The sequence below is a fragment of the Podarcis vaucheri genome (assembly GCF_965113315.1).
Source record: "Podarcis vaucheri genome assembly, chromosome: Z".
Taxonomy (NCBI): domain Eukaryota; kingdom Metazoa; phylum Chordata; class Lepidosauria; order Squamata; family Lacertidae; genus Podarcis; species Podarcis vaucheri.
In genome coordinates, this window is record NC_138758.1 from 28,209,416 (window position 1) to 28,228,081 (window position 18,666).

At 42.6% G+C, this 18,666-nt stretch overlaps 2 protein-coding genes across 2 annotated transcripts in view; both read left to right on the top strand.

Moving 5' to 3' along the window:
• Positions 1 to 18,666, top strand: part of LOC309523955 (tigger transposable element-derived protein 1-like) — a 140,597-nt gene that overhangs the window by 61,457 nt on the left and 60,474 nt on the right. The window lies entirely within an intron of this gene.
• MTMR8 (myotubularin related protein 8) overlaps positions 1 to 18,666 on the top strand; it is a 42,967-nt gene that overhangs the window by 9,731 nt on the left and 14,570 nt on the right. The window contains exons 4-10 of the mRNA XM_082208254.1: positions 5,095 to 5,252; positions 7,255 to 7,383; positions 9,156 to 9,290; positions 10,149 to 10,281; positions 11,549 to 11,658; positions 12,376 to 12,501; positions 17,760 to 17,809. Of these exons, the coding sequence (XP_082064380.1) occupies positions 5,095 to 5,252; positions 7,255 to 7,383; positions 9,156 to 9,290; positions 10,149 to 10,281; positions 11,549 to 11,658; positions 12,376 to 12,501; positions 17,760 to 17,809 (841 nt within the window). The remainder of the gene's footprint in view (positions 1 to 5,094; positions 5,253 to 7,254; positions 7,384 to 9,155; positions 9,291 to 10,148; positions 10,282 to 11,548; positions 11,659 to 12,375; positions 12,502 to 17,759; positions 17,810 to 18,666) is intronic.

Consider the following 18,666-nt stretch of genomic DNA (forward strand, 5'->3'; position numbering starts at 1 on the left):
GGTATCTGCAGAATGCCTTCTCCTGCAGAGGATATAAGGGATATAAGAGATGAGATCCTGTTTTAGGAATCAACTCCCAAGCTGTACAAAGTTTTGTGTAAAAGTACCAGCCCCTTGGAACTTGGCTCAGTAGTTAATGGGCAGCCAGGGAAATTTTATACATTTATTTATTGAATTTATATACCGCCTTTTCCTGGAAGTCTCAGTGTGGTTCGCAAAACAAAATCCAAATATAAACTACAAAACGTGTAATCAAAATAACAACAATCCAATAAGCCACCCCCCAAAAAAAACACATTTTAAAAGGGTATAGGATGTCAGTCAAATCAACCAAAGGCCTGGTTAAAAAGGAATGTTTTTGCCTGGTGCCTAAAGGTGTATAATGAAGGCGCCAGGTGAACTTCCCTGAGGAGAGCATTACAGAGACAGGGAGCCACTGCAATGAAGGCCCGTTTTCGTGTTGCCACCCTCCAGACCTCGAGGAGGAGGCACACAAAGGGCTTCAGAAGATTATCTGGGTAGGTTCATATGGAATGAGGCAGGCCTTGTGGTATTGCGGTCCTGAGCCGTTTAAGGCTTTATAGCTCAGAACCAGCACTTTGAATTGGACCCGTAAACTAATTGATAGCTGGTGCAGTCAGACCAGTATCGGTGTAATATGCTCAAACTGTCTTGCTCCAGTGAGTAACCTGGCCACTGAATTCTGCAGTAGTTGAAGTTTCCAAACCCTTTAGAGGCAGTCCTACATATAATGTCTTGCAGTGATCTAACCTTGAAGTTACCAGAGCATAGACAATAGTAGTTTGGCTATCCCTGTCCAGATAGGGGCATAGCTAGACCACTGATGGTACTCCGGTCCATTGAGACCACCTGAGCCTCGAGCAACAGCAAAGGATCCAGTAGTATCCCCAAGCTATGAACCTGCTCTTTCACAGGCAGTGTAACCCCATCAAGAGCAGGCGACCTCCCACCCATCTGGTCTAGGGAACCACCCTCTGACAGTGCCTCAATCTTATCTGGATTGAGTCTCAGTTTGTTGGATCTCATCCAGTCCATTACCAAGGCAAGACACTAGTCCAGCACTTCCACTGCATCACCTGCAGTTGTAAAGGAGAAATAGAGCTGAGTGTCTTCTGCATACTGCTGACAGTTCTCCAAACCTCCAGATAACCCCATCCAGCGGTTTCATGTAGAAGTTTAACAACATGGGGGATGTGATTAAATGACCCTACGTTGAAGATTCCACGGGGCTGAAAAGCATTCCCCAAGCAGCACCCTCTGGGAATGACCATCCAAGTAGGACTGGACCACCACAAAGCAGTGCCACCCACTCCTAGTTCAGACAGTTGCTCCAGAAGGATACTATGGTTGATGGTATTGAGAGGTCGAGAAGAATTAACAGGGACATGTTTCCCTTGTCTCGCTCTCGACAGAGGTCATCATACAGGGTAACCAAAGCAGTTTCTGTGCCAAAACTGGGCCTAAACCCTGATTGAAATGGATTCAGAAAACCAATTTCTTCCAAAAGTGCTTGAATCTGGTCTGCAACCACTTATTCCAGAACCTTGCTCAGAAAAGGGAAATTAGCAACTGGCAGGTAGTTAGTTAGGTTTTCTGAATCCAGGAAAGGTTTCTTAAGGAGTGGTTTTACCACTGCCTCCTTCAAACAGGCAGGGACCACCCCTTTTTGTAAGGATGCATTCATTGCTTCTCTGGTCCAGCCAGCTGTTCCCTCCCTGCTGGTTTTTATCAGCCAAGAGGGGCAAAGGTCTAGAGCACAAGTGGTTGCCCTGACTGATCCTAGCACCTTGTCCACATCCTCAAGCCTTACCAACTGAAACTCATCCAACACAACAGGACTAGACTGTGCTCTAGACACCCCATGAAAGCCATCTGCTATAACAGCAGAGTCAAGGTCTTGGTGGATGCAAGCAATTTTATCCTCAAAATGCTTTGCAAACAAGTCATAGTGAGCTACTGTTGGTTCTATCACCTCCTTTGGGCCAGCCTATAAAAGGCCCCATACAACCCGGAAAAGCTCTGCCGGCTTTTGATGACATAATAAGGATGCAATGGAGTCAGCAAAGTATGCCTTCTTTTCTGCCTTCACTGCCACTAGGTAGGCTCAATAATGAGCTCTTACCAGTGTTTGATTGCATTCATTTGGATCTTTCCTCCACTTGCGATCAATTTTTTAAAGCAGTGGTGCAATAAGATGGTGATGTGTTTGCACAGTGAACAGCCAAGCTGCTGCATTTTGCATTAACTCGATAGTTTCAGGCACCCACATGATCAACTTTGCACCTACACACAAGCAGCAAAACCCAGGTGTTCCAATTAGTGCTAGAAACACCACAGAATGACAGCTTGTTTTTCTGATTTCCAAGGGAGAGCAGCCATTTCTGCCTGTTTCATTTGTCTTTGGTGCAACATGAGCCTAATCTAATTAATTCTGCATATTGCTTCCCAAAAACATAAGAATAACATGTTGGATCAAGCCAATGGTTTTCTAGTCCAGCATCCTGCACCATAGTGGCTAAGCAGATGCCTTTGGGAAGCCCACAAGCTGGATGTCTTCTCCCTGGTTCTTTTTTTCCTCTTTAACATCCAGCAAAAGTTTGCTTATTCCCATTTTCCTTCTTTTCTTTTTTGGAGACTTATTTGGTTGGTCCTAATCAGCAAGGTTACATGTTTTCACATTCTACACTAAGATTGGAGTTAGGCTGAGAATATGATCCCTGTGGGCTGAAACCTTGGATTTGTTTTGGCTCTTGTTGAATGCAAACATAAAACCAAAACAAGCCTCTTCCCAGAGAAAAGAGCAAGGTATTCCGCCCCCTCTGACCTTGTACTATGTATGAGGGAACAGAAATCTTGATAATGTCAAATGTCTGCCTCACCAGAAGGGTCTGCAGAGCTTTCTTAACCTCTGATGATAAAAGTACTATAAATGCTTTTATGTTTGACTTCATCTCCAAAGGACCAATGTGGCTACCTACAGGTTTTGGTCATATATGTACAAAGGCATCTTTTGGGGTTATTGTACATCCATAGAATCATAGAATTGAAGATTTGGAAGGGAACCTGAGGGTCATCTAGTGCAACTCCCTCAATGCAGGAATCTCAGCTAAACCATGCATGACAGATCCAACCTCTGCTTAAAAACCTTCTATGAAGGAGAGTGCACAGCCTTCCAAGGGAGTCCATTCCACTGTTGACTAGCTCTTACCATCAGAAAGTTATTCCTCTTGTTTAGCTGAATTCTCTTTCTTATAACTTGAGTCCAGTATTCACATCCTAGCCTCTGGAGCAGGATAAAACAAGCTTGCTTCATTTTCCAAGTGACAGCCTTTTAGACAGTTGACAGTGACTATCATATCTCCTCTCCATCACCTCTTCTACATGCTAAACATACCCAGCTTCCTCAACTGTTCTTTATAAGGTTTGGTTTCCAGGCCCTTGATCATCTTTGTTGCCTCCTCTGCTCACATTCAGCTTGTCATCCTTCTTAAATAGTTGCACCCTGAACTGGTCACAGTATTCCAGATGTGGTCTGACCAAGGCAGAATAGAGTGGTACTATTTTTTGATACTTTATTGCGGTCATTGACCATAATAAAAGGACTTGACTTGATGACTTGAGTGGTACTGTTACTGTTCTTGAGCTGAACAAGAGACTTCTGTTGATACAGCGTAGAATAGTGTTAATTATTTTGCTGCTGCATCACACTGTTGTATCATTTTAAATTTGTAGTCTACGAGGATCCCTAGATCCTTTCTGTGTACAATCCAGATGTCCCCCATCTTCTTTTTGTGCAGCTGGTTATTCCTGCTTAAGTGTAGAATTTAGGGTTTAGCTTTTTTCTATTTTATCTGTGTTTTTGTATTTTCATCTATAAGCCACCTCAATTCCCAGACTGGGGGGAAATTGGATGATGATGATGATGGTGGTGGTGGTGATTAATAATAATAATGCTAGTCTAAAATATATCCATGGGTCTTTCACAATAAAAACTTATAAACTTTAAAATACAATGAAATAGCAAAATAACCTCACAGAGCACCAAAATTTTAACTACAATAAACAATAAAAGTATCAGTGGTTTGGTTTGGTTTTGAGAAGGAGCCTAAAGGCCTGGGCAAATAGAAATATTCTTTCTTGGCACCTAAAAACCATGTACCTCCCATTCAACCTGTCGCAGAAGCTTCATGAAAGTTTGTTCTTTCTTTTAACAGTGGAATGGACAATCATATGTATATGTAGATGAATAAGAGGGAACATTGGTAAATGTCGTGTGAATTAGTAATTTAAGGGCTTTTCCCCCCAAGGCTGGGGGAGGCTGTTAAAACAAAATCTGAAATTGGAACAAAACTGAACACAAAGGAAACCTCTCAATGAGGATAGAGGAGAAATTTGTTCTGTTTTACTGCTACAGCTCAAACATCAGCTGGATAGCTCAGTTGGTTAGAGTGTGGTCTGATTATACCAAGGTTGCAGGTTTGATTCCCATATGGGACAGCTGCATATTCCTGCATTGCAGGGGATTAGACTAGATGATCCTCAGGGTCCCTTCCAACCTGACAGTTCTGTGATTCTATTTTACCTAATTCACACCTTCTAAACCAAAACACAGTTATCCTTTTAAATTCACACTTCTCTGAATTGTGATGCAGTTTTTTGTAATGCAGTTTTCCCACCAAAAATGTGTATATAAAAAAAGCATATGTTACAGGAACATGTGTGCAAAAATATGTATAATAGTGAATGAACTGTCCCCACCCAGACCCCATAGAAAGGAATTATATTAGGGGAATTGCCAAAAAAATGAGTACAGATTTTGTGCTGACTTGAAAAGAAAAGCATATGCCATTTTAAAATGCCACATTTATTTATCTATTTTAAAAAAGCATAAATAAAGCACGCAGAGCCTAAAACTGGAAAAACAAGTAACCAAGCAGAGCACATTTGCAGAGTAATCCATCCCTACTCCTGATTCCACTTGTGTGTGTATATGTGTACCTGTGATTTATGAAGGATTCTGGCTTACACAATCACTTATCTTTTTCCTCTTTCAAAATTGTTTTTGTGCTCTAGTGAAACCGGAAGAGCTTTATGCATTCTCTTACAATCCCAAAATGCCCAAAGAGAACCGGGAGATGGGCTGGAAGCTGATAGATGTCAAAGTAGACTACCAGCGCATGGGGATTCCAAATGACTATTGGGAAATAACCGGTTTTAACAAAGACTATGAGGTAATTCTTGTTCAGACGGCAGCTTAATGCAGTGTTTCATTCCAATGGCTTGTTACATTTTTCATTCTAATTTTGTTCATGTATTACTTATTTTACTTGTGAGCTGCTTCAAAAGATGAATATCCTTAAAGGCAGGATATAAATAAGCAGAAGAATACCAACTATCTTCCAGTGGCAAATATGCCTTTTTCTGGGCAAAGTGCTTGAGAAGGTGTTGGCAGTCCAGCTTCAGGCATGCTCAAAGGAAGCTGATTGCTTGGATCCAATCCCTTCCAGCTTCAGACCTGGTCATGGCACTGAAACAGCTTTTGTCATCCTAGTTGATGACATTTATCAGGAGAGAGATGTGGAAGCTGTGCCCCTGCTCCTACTCCTTGATCTTTTTGCAGTTTTTGATACTGTTGTCCATAGTATCCTTTTGAGGCAGCTCAGGGAGGTAAGGGTTGGGGGCACTGTATTTCAGAAACTCTGCTCCTCCCTCCAGGTCCATTTCCAGAAAGTAGGCTACTGTTCAGCACCATGGCAGTTGTCCTCTGGTATCCTGCAGGATTCCATCTTATCCCCCATGCTCTGGTGACTGGGAGTGGCTGCCGAGACCATATAACACCGGTCCTGAAAGACCTACATTGGCTCCCAGTACGTTTCCAAACACAATTCCAAGTGTTGGTGCTGACCTTTAAAGTGCTAAATGGCCTTGGCCCAGTATACCTGAAGGAGCATCTCCATCCCCGTTGTTCATCTCATACACTGAGGTCCAGCGCTGAGGGCCTTCTGGCGTTTCCCTCACTGCGAGAAGTGAGGTTACAGGGAACCAGGCAGAGGGCCTTCTCGGTAGTGGTGCCCACCCTGTGGAACGCCCTCCCATCAGATGTCAAGGAAATAAACAGCTCTCTGACTTTTAGAATATATCTGAAGGTAGCCCTGTTTAGGGAAGTTTTTAGTGTCTGACACTGTATTGTTTTTAATATTCAGTTGGAAGCCTCCCAGAGTGCCTGGGGAAACCTAGCCAGATGGGCGTGGTATAAATCATAAAATTGTTGTTGTTGTTGTTGTTATTTAACATCTATTTGAATTTTCTGGGAGCTGTTGTCATGAGGTTTGGAGTGACACATCATCAATATGCAGCTGACACCAAGCTTTATCTCTTTGTTCCTTTTGGATCAGGAGAGGCGGGTGAGGTGTTAGACCAGTGCTTGGAGGCAGTGATGGAATGGATGTGGGCCAATAGAATGAAGCTGAATGCTGAAAGTACAGAGGTGGAACCTTTGATTTTTGGGGGCAGCAGACAAAGAATCTCAAAAAAGAAAGCCAACCCTAAAACCCCTTCTATTTTCCCTTTACTCTTAACTTGGTTAAATATGTCTTAAGTGATTTGGACATCCCATGGATGGGGCTCTGGAAGGCTGGAAAGCCATTTGGAAAAGGCCCATAATTTTATAAAATAAGGCTGGATATGTTAAGGAAGGATAAAACTGAGCTAATTATGCATCACTTGTTTTGGGATACAAGCTTTTGTATTGCTACATTGCAATAAGGTGTATTAAGGAGATAATAATCTATGAGAAACAGTACAAAGTCAGGGAGAAAACCTGCTCTTCTCTCTAGCCTTGCATTCTGTAAAAAACTGTTGAAACAAACCACACATAAAAGGGTCCTGTAACACATCTCCTGAAAACAGTTACTGTTGGGCTTTGGTGAGCTTTCCCTGGGGAATTGTACAACAGTGAAACTACAACTGAAAAGGTCTGACTTGTTAATCAACCTGACCTTACATGTCCAGGGAACTTGCAGAAAGGTCCCTCTCTTCTAGATCATAATGAACAGTAATGCTGTGCGTTCTGTCAGTCAGAGCAATTTAGAATGAGTGTTTGGTGCGTGCTTGCTTGCTTGTAGCAATAGTATCTTACTCCTGCTGATTCTGAGCAAATACTGCTAAACACCTTAACACATTTGCAGCTGACTTAGCTTTAATATCAATGTTGAGTTTCTTTTTGTATCTTAGGTTTGCAGCACATACTCTCCAGATCTAGTGGTGCCTAAAGCAGCTACTAGGGCAACGGTGCTGGGGAGCTCAAAGTTTCGAAGCCGGGGTCGGATACCAGCACTTTCCTACTTCTACAAAGAGAATAATGTTAGTAACACATGCTCTGCTTTTCATGGGGTTTTGGTCTTCCTCCATAGTCAATCCCGTCGTCTTCCTCAGGACTCAACCTGATTGTGCTGTATGTGTAGACTAGGGGTGGGGAACCAATGGCTCTCCAGACATTACTGGACAACAGGTCCCATCTTCCTTGATCAGTATCAATATTTGGAGCTGAAGTCCAGCAACATGCAGAGGGCCAGAGGTTCCCCACCGCTAGGATAGAGCAAGCCTTAGACAATTCTTATTGATGCAGAGGGCAATCTTGTCTTCTTGTACTGAAATTGCTACCTTGAAACTATTTTAGCTTTACATTTTAAACACATGTAAATATGGCTCATGTCTTCTCTCTTCCTCTACCATACCATATGACTTCTTGGCAACATTTTACAGAAGTGGCTGGGCAAAATAATTTTGACCATGATTTGTCGCTTTACGACATAGCGTGGCCAAAATTATTTTGCCCAGTTTTGGGGGGCCCATCCTAAATTGACTAGATGTTCTTTTTCAAAATTTCATTTAGAGAAGAGATGAGGAAAAGCAGCTTCTTAAAATTAAATATTATTACAGTTTTAAACTGGACTCCTAAAATCAGGAGCCCAGAATTGTGATTTTCCAGTGTTGTTTCATCCACAATTTGTGGAGGGGATGTGGAGGTGAAATGAGTAAAGTTAGATGGTTCAGCAACTACTGGCTCCTGATGACTATTAGCTCTTGGCTGACTGAGGCATGTACAGCAATTTTTTGGTGTCTCCTTTTCCATACACACCCCACATTGTCCTAGGGAGACAATGCAGGACTGATGGGGAGAACCAGCTCCTGGCTATACACACCTCAGCCTGCAAGTGTTGGTGAAGTCTTCAGTGCACACAGATGCCTTGGCTCTGGCCTTGTGGTGACTCAGTGGGGGCCTTGCCAGAATCTCTTTATGGGAAACCCCATGGACAGCAGTAAGTTTCTCCTCTTGGTCTCACCTGAAACTATTTTACCCAGTTCCATTTTGCACAGAACCTAGTGGCAACACTTCATTCAGATCAATTCAGAACAGCATTTTTCTTCTTGAAAACTACAGATCTAGTTATGTTGGGCAATGTTCAGCTAATTATATTTCAACTCTGCTAATCTCAGCTTTTTGAAACAGGAAATAGCTTGCAACAGAGAACCCTCTTTTATTCATTATTGGCCTGATTTAAATGGCACTGGTTCTCATTGTGGAATAAAATGCTGAGCATTTAGCTTTTAACTTTGCTGTCCTTGCAGTGCCCCAGGTTCAAGTATGGACAGAATTATTTTGTTACTGCATTTTGGGGGAACTTCCCTTGGTTGGTGGTATATGCGTTTTCATGCCAGTATTCTAGTTACTCAGCATTGGCACTGGTTTGGGAGAAGAATGATGATCAAAAGTAAATGGATATGAGGGTGATGATCTCATTTCACAAAAGGCACTGTCTCATCCAAAAGGAGGTATTCTTGGAATTAAAGCTGTTTCTCCTAACCCTCCTAAACATTGGCAGGCCAGATAAACTTCAAACAGCTGTTAAAAGATAAGTTGGTTTCCCTCCCCACAATTGTGTCACTTCTGTATACTCTCATAAAAGTTTCTCTCATAATATTTATGCATGTTGGTAGACCAAGGCAATTGCTTAATACACTGCTGCTTCTATCTGCAAGTTGTGGGTGGAGAAAAGCAGGTGACTTACTGCACAATTCTGTGCTGGAGAACTTCTTACTTGCTACACGTGACATACTCTTGTGTCTTTCAGGCTGCAATATGCCGTTGTAGTCAGCCCTTGTCTGGGTTAAGTGCTCGTTGCCCAGAGGATGAACAGCTGCTGCAAGCACTTAGGGAAGCCAATCCAGGAAGTCCCTTCATGTATGTTGTAGACACAAGGCCAAAGGTATCACTTCATGGGATCTGGGGGCACTTATGTGGTCAACACTCTGACTTTGACATTGCCTAAACACAGTGTGGCCATAAAGGGATTCTGCTAGGGAGGAGAATCATGACATCCTTTTCCTAGTTTCATGGGTGGGCCTTACATAGTCCTTGGACTGCTTCATGTGGACCTTGGGCTAACTTCTTGCAGGTGGTAAGAAGGAGGGAAAGGAGAGGAAAGAGGTTGGCAAAAAGATAGAGAAGAGTGTGACCTGCTCACATTTTGTTCTTCCCAGCCCACCACTGCATGTACCTCCCACAACAGATTATCCGCAAGGGAATGTGGCCGTCAGCGGAAAAAGCGTTACCAGCTCTTGACACTACTGATGCTTCTCACGCATGCACAAAAGGATCTGCCAGTCACTTCATATTTGCTACTCTGTTAGTATGCCTTTTAAATCAGCCTTCTGCAACTCGATGCTCTCCAGATGTTTTGGGCAGAAACTCCCATTAACCCTAGCCTGCACAATGGGAGTTATGGTCCAAAGCATATGGAAGGCACCAAGTCAGGGAAGGCAGATTTATCTCTTCTTAACTGGCTGCTACTTGCAGCAGGTGGCAAAAAATACTGACAATGATGCATCATTTAATACTTAGCATCCCTAGGGGAAAGAGGAGAACATTATGGTAGGATTGTAGCCTTGCAGTTCTGATAATGTTCTAGTTTCTGTCTTAGAAATTTTTGTGAGACACCACACTGTATATAGGAAGAATTCCACTTTTTAAGTTACTTTTTCAAATAATGCTAAAGAGGGCCGGTGGGTGTGTATGTATCAGAAAGGGCTGTGCATAATCATTTTTTGCTACCCAATTTTTCCAGCTGAATGCCATGGCCAACCGAGCTGCTGGAAAGGGTTATGAGAATGTTGATAACTACGACAACATTCGTTTTAAATTCATTGGTATCGAAAACATCCATGTTATGAGGAGCAGCCTGCAGAAGCTACTGGAAGGTGTGTTTGGTTTTTTTATTTTGGCTGGCCACTTGCGATGATCACCTGTTGAGCTACGTTGCTGTAAGACAGGCAATTATTGTAGACACAGGAGCCTGTGTACTCTGCAGGTGTGGGACAGGCAAGAGATTAGGAGAGTAAATAACCTGGCAGCTCTCCCGGCTTGCTGAAGTGGCTTGCTGGTGTTACAGCTTGCTCTAAAAAGCAATATTTAGAGAGATGAAAGCTGGTGGGGGATAAACACCTGCATTTTAATTTTAAAGCACATTGAGAAAGGAGGGTTTGAACTATTTGAGCTGCAGAGTTCAGAGTCCTCCTTGTGAAATCAGAAGTGACCAACTTCTTTATATGGAGGAGGAGGGTCGAATCATTCCTGGCCTAGCTGTTTGGAGGCAGGATTCTCCCCAGTCATGATATCACGAAGGGAAATCTGATCATGCAGGGTGAATAAGCTGGCTTTCTGTCACTTCTCACAAGCTGCCAGCTGAATCAGAATGGTACCTGATGGCACTTTGTTGCACACAAGTTTGTGTTTCCACTTTGGAGGATACCTTGTGAGGTGACTGGATGCCCCAAAGGCTTTTCACCTTTGGTACATAGCAGTGATGGAGTGCCTCTTTCCATTCCAGCCTGCCCAAGCATTAAGGTTTTCATATCCGTGAGTTCCATCTCTTGGAGAGATGCATTATGCATCTGCAAAGGATAGGGCCTTCTTGGTGGTTTTGCCCTGGATTTGGCATACCCTCCCACAGAAGGGACGAATGGTGTGTACTCCTTTTGCCACTTCGTTTTGGATTAATATTCCTCAGATTTTATTCGCATCTCATTTTTATTATTTTAATATTGTATTGATATTTAGAATTTTTATGCACACTGCCCTGGAATCCATGCTTGAATGAAGTTTAGGAATCTGCAATTTTTTTTTTTTAAGCGAAGCACATAACCTGATAATATTAATAATAGTAATTATTATTTTATTTATATACCACCCAGCTGACTGGGTTGCCCCAGCCACTTGTGAGTGGCTCCCAATAGATTATTAAAAACACAATTTTTGCTTCTCAGCTAACATGCCTTTTAAATCAGCCTTTTGCAAGGTGCATGGCTGAAAGACTCCCTAGTTTCTGCCTACATGAAGGAGGAATTTATATTGGGTAGCAATTTCTGAGTGGCCTTCACACAAACAATTTCTCAATGCTTGGAAGAAACTTCCATAATGATAGAGACAGTTGTATGTTTATCATACCTTCCGCTTTTGTTCCTTTAGTGTGTGAAACGAAATCTCCTTCAATGAGTGATTTCCTTACTGGCTTAGAGAACTCTGGCTGGTTACGGCACATTAAAGCTGTAATGGATGCTGGTGTCTTTCTTGCTAAGGTAAGGCCCACCTCTGAATTTCCAAAGATATACGTCATCAGAGAAATGGGAGAGCAGGAGTGAAAGCTTTATTGCTTGGGCTGTGCTTGGGCGAGGCAGATCTTGAATGAACACTAGGGAAAGTAGGTCTTCTGTGTTAAACCTGTCATAGTTCCATGACTTTTTACATGGATTTGGCACTTCAGTGTGCTCAAGATGAGGCAGTTCCGCTATTCAGCTTGATTAGGAAGTTGTTCAGTGTTGGGGCACTCTTAAGGGCAGCAGAAAAAACTAACAGATCGTTAAAGTCCTTGATGGCAAGAAGCATAGAGGGGAAATCATAGGTTTGTTTTTTTTCATATCCAGGCTATTAAAAACAAATGGAGGGCCACCTACTTAAATGGGGGGTGTTGGAGGGGGTCATGTGTTCTGTAGGCTAGGAATGGGAAACGTGGTGCCCTCCAGATGTTGCTGAACTCCCAACTCACATCAGCACCAGTCAGCATGGCCCACAGTCAGGGATGATGGTAGTTGTAGTCCAGTACGAAGGATCACAGGTTCCCCATCTGTCCTCTAGGCTCCACCTGCTTCATAGTTCATTGTTTGGCCTTCTCTCCATATTGGTATCATGTAATCCAGCATTTTATTTAAAGCAGCAGTCAAAATATTTTGCTGTGAAATGTTCAGGAGGTTTATATGGTATGTTTTTATTTGTGTGTGCCATCTCACCTGTCATAGGCAGTGAAAGATGAAGGTGCCACTGTCCTAGTGCACTGCTCTGATGGCTGGGATCGCACTGCCCAGGTCTGCTCAGTGGCCAGCCTCCTCTTGGACCCCTTTTATCGGACCTTTAAGGGATTTATGGTAAGAGCCGGAGAAGATCTGTCTTCGCTTTTTTGTTTTTAAACCATATGGTCGATTCATGTAAATGGTTAGAATTGGTCTAGGTGTAAACAAATCCTAATTAAAGCATCTGATTGCGTCTGTTAAATGCTTGTGATTTGGAGAAGTCATGGTGCAGTTGCACATGACAAATCTAATTAATTTGAACAGTGGTGGGACTGGGGGATTATAATATATCATATATGACATGCCCCTTGACTTCTTTATATACAGTGGTACCTTGGGTTACATACGCTTCAGGTTTCAGACTCCTCTAACCCAGAAATAGTACCTCGGGTTAAGAACTTTGCTTCAGGATGAGAACAGAAATCATGCTCTGGCAGTGCAGCAGCAGCAGGAGACCCCATTAGCTAAAGTGGTACCTCAGGTTAAGAACAGTTTCAGGTTAAGAATGGACCTCCAGAACAAATTAAGTTTTTAACTTGAGGTACCACTGTATTTTCAAGTAGTGATGTGGGATGGATTTTTTTTTTTTTGGGTGCTTTATGTCTCAACAGAATTTTTTCTGTTTCATAAGTTAATTAAGTTAATGAATACTGATTGCAAATACAGTATTAGTCAAGCTTGACAACTTCAAAGGTTTTAGCTTTGTTTACTGAAAACATGTAAAATAAACAAGCTAAATTAGAACACTCTCTAGGGCATCAGAAAATGTTCTGATCCAAAATGAAATCCAGTACAAATCATCTTTTGCAAATTTACCCTAATTTGCATAAGACATTCTTGAACTGTCTTCAGGAGCACTGAGTGAAGGTGAGCAGGCAAGTTATGGCATGGGCAGCTGCAGTTCCTGGTACCAGCTAACAGAATGCTTATGGGCCAGGCAGTGATGTGCAGTTGTGCCTACTCTCCTTCTTCCACAGCTAAGCAGATGGGAGGCAAAGCCGTTCCACTGGGCAGGGCTGCACTTTTACTGCAGTAGTATGCATCAATGTCACTATTTCATACTTTGAACTTGCAGGGCATTTTTCTCTGTGCACATTTGAACATAACATCAGTCTAATAAGACTTGAAGTAAAGACTCATGTGAGTTGTGGAGGAGGCTCTCCCTTATTTCATACAGCTCATACATATTTTTTAATTAAAGCCATCTATTCTTGCAGTTAAACTTCTGCATAAATGTTTGTCTTTATTCAGTCTAAGGGTATGTGTGATAGACCACCATAATGAATTGTTTCTCTCCCTTTCAGTTTTAACCAAGAATGATAGCTGATACTGAGATTGTTTCATTTATTAGCATTCTTTGAGAACTGAAGTGAAGGGTTGTACTAGGTTGCTTATTAGCACTCTTTGGGTTTACTCCCCAGTTTTTACAACAAGATACTTTTTGAATGCTACAGCTTTATAATCCACTGAGGAAAAAGGCTTAAATCCTTCTAGAGGAACTGTGCTGGGGGACTTGTGATTTCAAATTCCTGTAATGTAAGCTGCCTTTTAGGATTATAAAGTAAACAAAGTTAGCAACTACCGCATTTTTCGCCCTATAGGATGCACTGCCCTATAGGACGCACCTAGGGTTTTTTTGGGGGGGGGAAATAAAGAAAAAAAAATATCCCCCCCCAGGCACGGGGCTGGTGCAGGGGAAGCCCGAGCTTCCCCCGACCCCAGCCCCCAGAACAGCCTGCTATCCACAAGCCTAGGGAGCCGCGCCGGTCTCCCCAGGCTTGCGGACAGCTGTGCGAAGCCCAGGCGCGCTCTTCAGCGCGCCCGAGGCTTCGGAATGCAGGCAGCTCTGCGCAACCCTCCAGAGCCCGGCGCGGCTTGGCGCCGGGCTCCCGAGGGTCGCACAGAGCTGCGCGGAGCCCGGGATGGCAGGCAGCTCTGCATGACCTTCCGGAGGCCGGCGCGGCTTGGCGCCGGGCTCCGGACAGTTGTGCAGAGCTTCCTGAAGCCTGGAGAGCGAGAGCCTCTCGCTCTCCAGGCTTCAGCGAAAGCCTGTATTCGCCCCATAGGACGCACCCACATTTCCCCTTCATTTTTGGAGGGGGAAAAGTGTGTCCTATAGGGCGAAAAATATGGTATATGCATCAGCTTATGTCTGCCTGATATCTGCTACTGCTACTCGACATAGTAAGGAAAGAATTACTGTGCAAAATGCTGAAGAATTACTGTGCAAAATGACCTGTATGTTAAATCACAACCAGCATTATTTTTAAAGCTTCCTTACACTTATTAGGCAGTTAAAATGCTAATTTTGAAAACACGCACACACCACAGTGAATGTAGGTTTGCAGTCTAAAAATAAACAGCACAATGGATGACAGAAATATGACTCATTCTGGCTTCAAAGATTTCATTACATATTGGCTATCAGATTCAAATTCATATTTGTGTGGCTTTATTAGAGAGTAGATTTATTTTGAACAAAAAGAACGATATTACATATTGGAATGTATTGCTGAATTTCCATATCATGGGCTACACACAGTCAGGATTCTAAGTTGACGTGGTCTGTCCTACATTAGAGATGCATATGCTCATTGTATAAGCACAGCGTTGCCAACAAGCATTTCATATATTTAAAGATACAAGCGTTTGTGCGGCACTGCATAATCTGATCCCAAGGTGTACCTCAGAATGCTTCCAGGCACTTAAAAAATACTCACTGGAGGCATTTCATGATTCTAAATGGTTTTTCGCTTTTTATGTCGCTCTGAGGTTGACATAAATTGGTCTTCGTGGAGATGAGTCATGCATCTGTGTATGTTGTCTGTTTTCTTCCATGGGAGGGCTGCTGGAGCAATCCCATATCATGTAGAAATGCTTGTCTTAGAATTGGAAATCTAAATGTGTGGTGGTGTTGCTTTTGAAAGCAAAAATCACTTGTGGGAAGGGAAATGAGGATTTTTCAGTTCTACTGTGTCTCCACATGCATTTCTTCCTTGGGCATCTTTCTAGAAGCCCTCCTGCAGAGGAAAATATTGTAAGAGATCTGATAAATGTTGCTTGGCTATATTAACAGTCCTTTAATAGGCTGCTCCTTCCCTTGTGCAGAATGAGGTAGTAGAATTCCGGGCTATACCACATCAGTCTGAAGGTGGAGTTGTTCATTCTTCCCCCTCCCCTATATATATATAAATCCTATAGCACACTAATACATTAGGGAAAGGGCCGTGTTTAAATCTTTCATGCTGAAGTACTTGTTTATTACATGCTTTAAGCTTTCTGTGGAGTGGGAGTGCATTCAACAATATGACACATACATGATGTGGTATAGTTCAGAATTATACTGCCTCATTCCTCATGTATAGCCAGGCACTTAGAGCTATTTTGCACACAATGCTCACCCTATTAAAGCATCTCCATGATGCTGATGTTCAGAATTCTTGATGTTCTGATCTTGCCCTGAAACGACCTGCATTTGGCAAGAGCTTCATGATTTAACAAAGAACTGAAATTGCTATGATATTCCAAAGGTTATCAAGCAGCTACTTTTCGGGTAGTAGAGAGATACAATTAACGATGAAGATCTTTGAATTGACTGCGTCTTTATTTATTGATGCTAGGCTTCATGCTGCTGTTTGCTGCCATTGCTGCACTGGACCCTTTCCCAAGTTAATTAGATACACACCAATGGTATAATAAAATCAGGACATTTATTCACAGTGCAAGAGGAACAATTAGCTACCTTTTTGGCTTCTGTTGTTTTACGTCACGCTGTTGCTTTCGTAGTAGCTACCATTTCCCGCTTCTCCCCATCCCAACTCCTATGGAAAATTAGCTACCATGGATGGAGAAGAGGGTCCCAGTGCTAACAATGAGACCCTCTTCTCCATTCTTTGTAGCTAGTTTTCATAGCCATTCCTCCACCAGCGGGTATGATTTCTAGCCCTCCCCCCCAATCTTAAGCTTTCTCTGTATTTAGGAGGGAGGAGAACCTTTAGAAATCTTAAATGAGAGAACTTCAGATTGATTTGTGTTAGTGTAATTTGTTTAAATCTGAGCAATATTGGGGAGAGCATTGAGGTGTCTCCTGCACTGAGGCTTCAGCTTATTGCTGCTGCTGTTCACTATCTTGGTTGTTGGCTTTATGTCCCACTGTTCTTCCAAAGGAGCCCAGGGGGTGACAAACATATCCACAATTTAAAAGCAAAAGCTGTTGTCCCCCCAAAATGCTTAACTGCACTCTGCCCTAGAAACCTTACTCCCTTTTCCTCTGTCTAAATCAATGTTTCCCAAACTTGTGTCTCCAGCTGTTTTCGGACTACAGTTCCCATCATCCCTGATCACTGGTCCTGCTAACTAGGGATGATGGGAGTTGTAACCCAAAAACAGCTGGACTCCCAAGTTTGGGTAAGACTGTTCTGGATAATTTGCATCCAGGAGGGCACCCTTGCCTTATTAAGAATGACTTGCAGCATTTGAAATGGACTGCAGAACACAGTGAGAGCACACTTAAGCCCTGTCCCAGTACTCTCAGGAAAAGGGAGTGGGGTCTTCAGTTACTGAAAAATGTGGGCTGAGGATTTCTTTTCCCTCTTCCTGCTTCAGAGCCTCATTGGGTTAAAATTTGCCCAATTCCTGCTCCAGATAGATCAGTCATTGCTTGCGATTTTTAAAATTTATTTATCTGCATAGTTCTTGAATATTATTTTTTAAAAAACACACCTCTAAGCAGTTTACATAAAATATGCAATAATCTGATTTACATCCTATGCCCTTTTAAAAATGTGGGGGGTTTTGGGGGGGTGCTATTGAGTTGTTGTTATTTTTATTATGTATTTTATAGTTTTATATCTTGATTTTATTCTGTGAACCACCCTGAAAGCCCAGGGTATAGGGTGGAATAATAATAATAAATAAATAAATAAATAAATAAAATGCGAACAGAGTTAAAAACCTATTACTGTAAAACAGAAACCCAAAATATAAATAAAACCAGCAGTTAAATATACGTTATAAAATAATATTACATGTCAGCTTTACATACTGTAGTAGGCTTGCCTAAACAGAAAAGGTTTTAGCCGGTGCTATAAACAGTACAGCAAGGACACCTTCCTAATGTTAATGGGCAGAGTTCCTGAGTGTAGGTGCTGCCACACTGAAAGATCAATTGGACGGTGTCTAGGCACAGTTGGTTTTTCTGATGGACCTGGCAGCCTTGTCTTACACTTGTTTAGCCCGAAGTAAGTCCTGATGTGCTGCCCTGAATGGTGCCACTTATTTTTCTTTGTAAGCCACTTTGTAATTTAATTTCTGTCTCTAATTTATCATTAAAGGTCCTGATAGAAAAGGAATGGATTGCAATGGGCCACAAGTTCTCACACAGGTAAAATCCAAATTGTGTGCTAAGATTAGAATGTCTGGAAAGGGGATCCTTCTTGTATATGCTCTTCTTGGCCAAGTGCTTTCCGTTGATATTACAATGTGGTTAAGGGGCTGTAGTATGACTAGGGACATCAACATTTATATCCCTACTCAGCACTGAAGCTCATTGGGTGACTTTGAACCACTAGCTTTCAGCCTAACCTACCTCACAGAATTGTTGTGAGGATACAATGCAGAGAGAGAAACTCTGCATAGCACCTGATGAACTCCTTAGAGTGGAACTGGTACAAGGAAAGATAAGGACTTGTGCTAAGAAATTCCACAGATAAGACAAACTTCTCTAAGCGCTCTCCCATCCAGCTTAGCAACTGGAGTTGCTTGGCTGCAAAGGACTACGTTTTTTTTTACACTCAGTCCTGCCTTTGAGGTTGTGCAGCTTCTCTAAACCCCTCACCAGTTAGGGATGTAGGAGGCTGCTTTTTTCTAAGTCAGATGGTTGGTTCATCTAGCTCGGTATTATCTACACAGGACAGCACACAGGGCCTTTTTAAGGCCTACCTTGAGACAACAGAGATTGAAAATGACACCTTTTGCTTGCAAGGTAGATGATCTAAAACTGGGTTGTGGCCCATCCCCAAGCATAACCTTATCAAGCAGGGGTGGTGTGTGTGTGTACACACACACACACACACACACACACACACACACACGAGTCCCCCACTTACTGAGGGGTTTTGTTCCTGGTCACTGCACACATCATCAGAACATGCACAAACAAGTTCCAGCCTGTTCTGTCCCCGCCTTGCCCCCTTTTCTTACCAGAAACAATGCGCAAGTCAGTCACACGCATGCTGATCG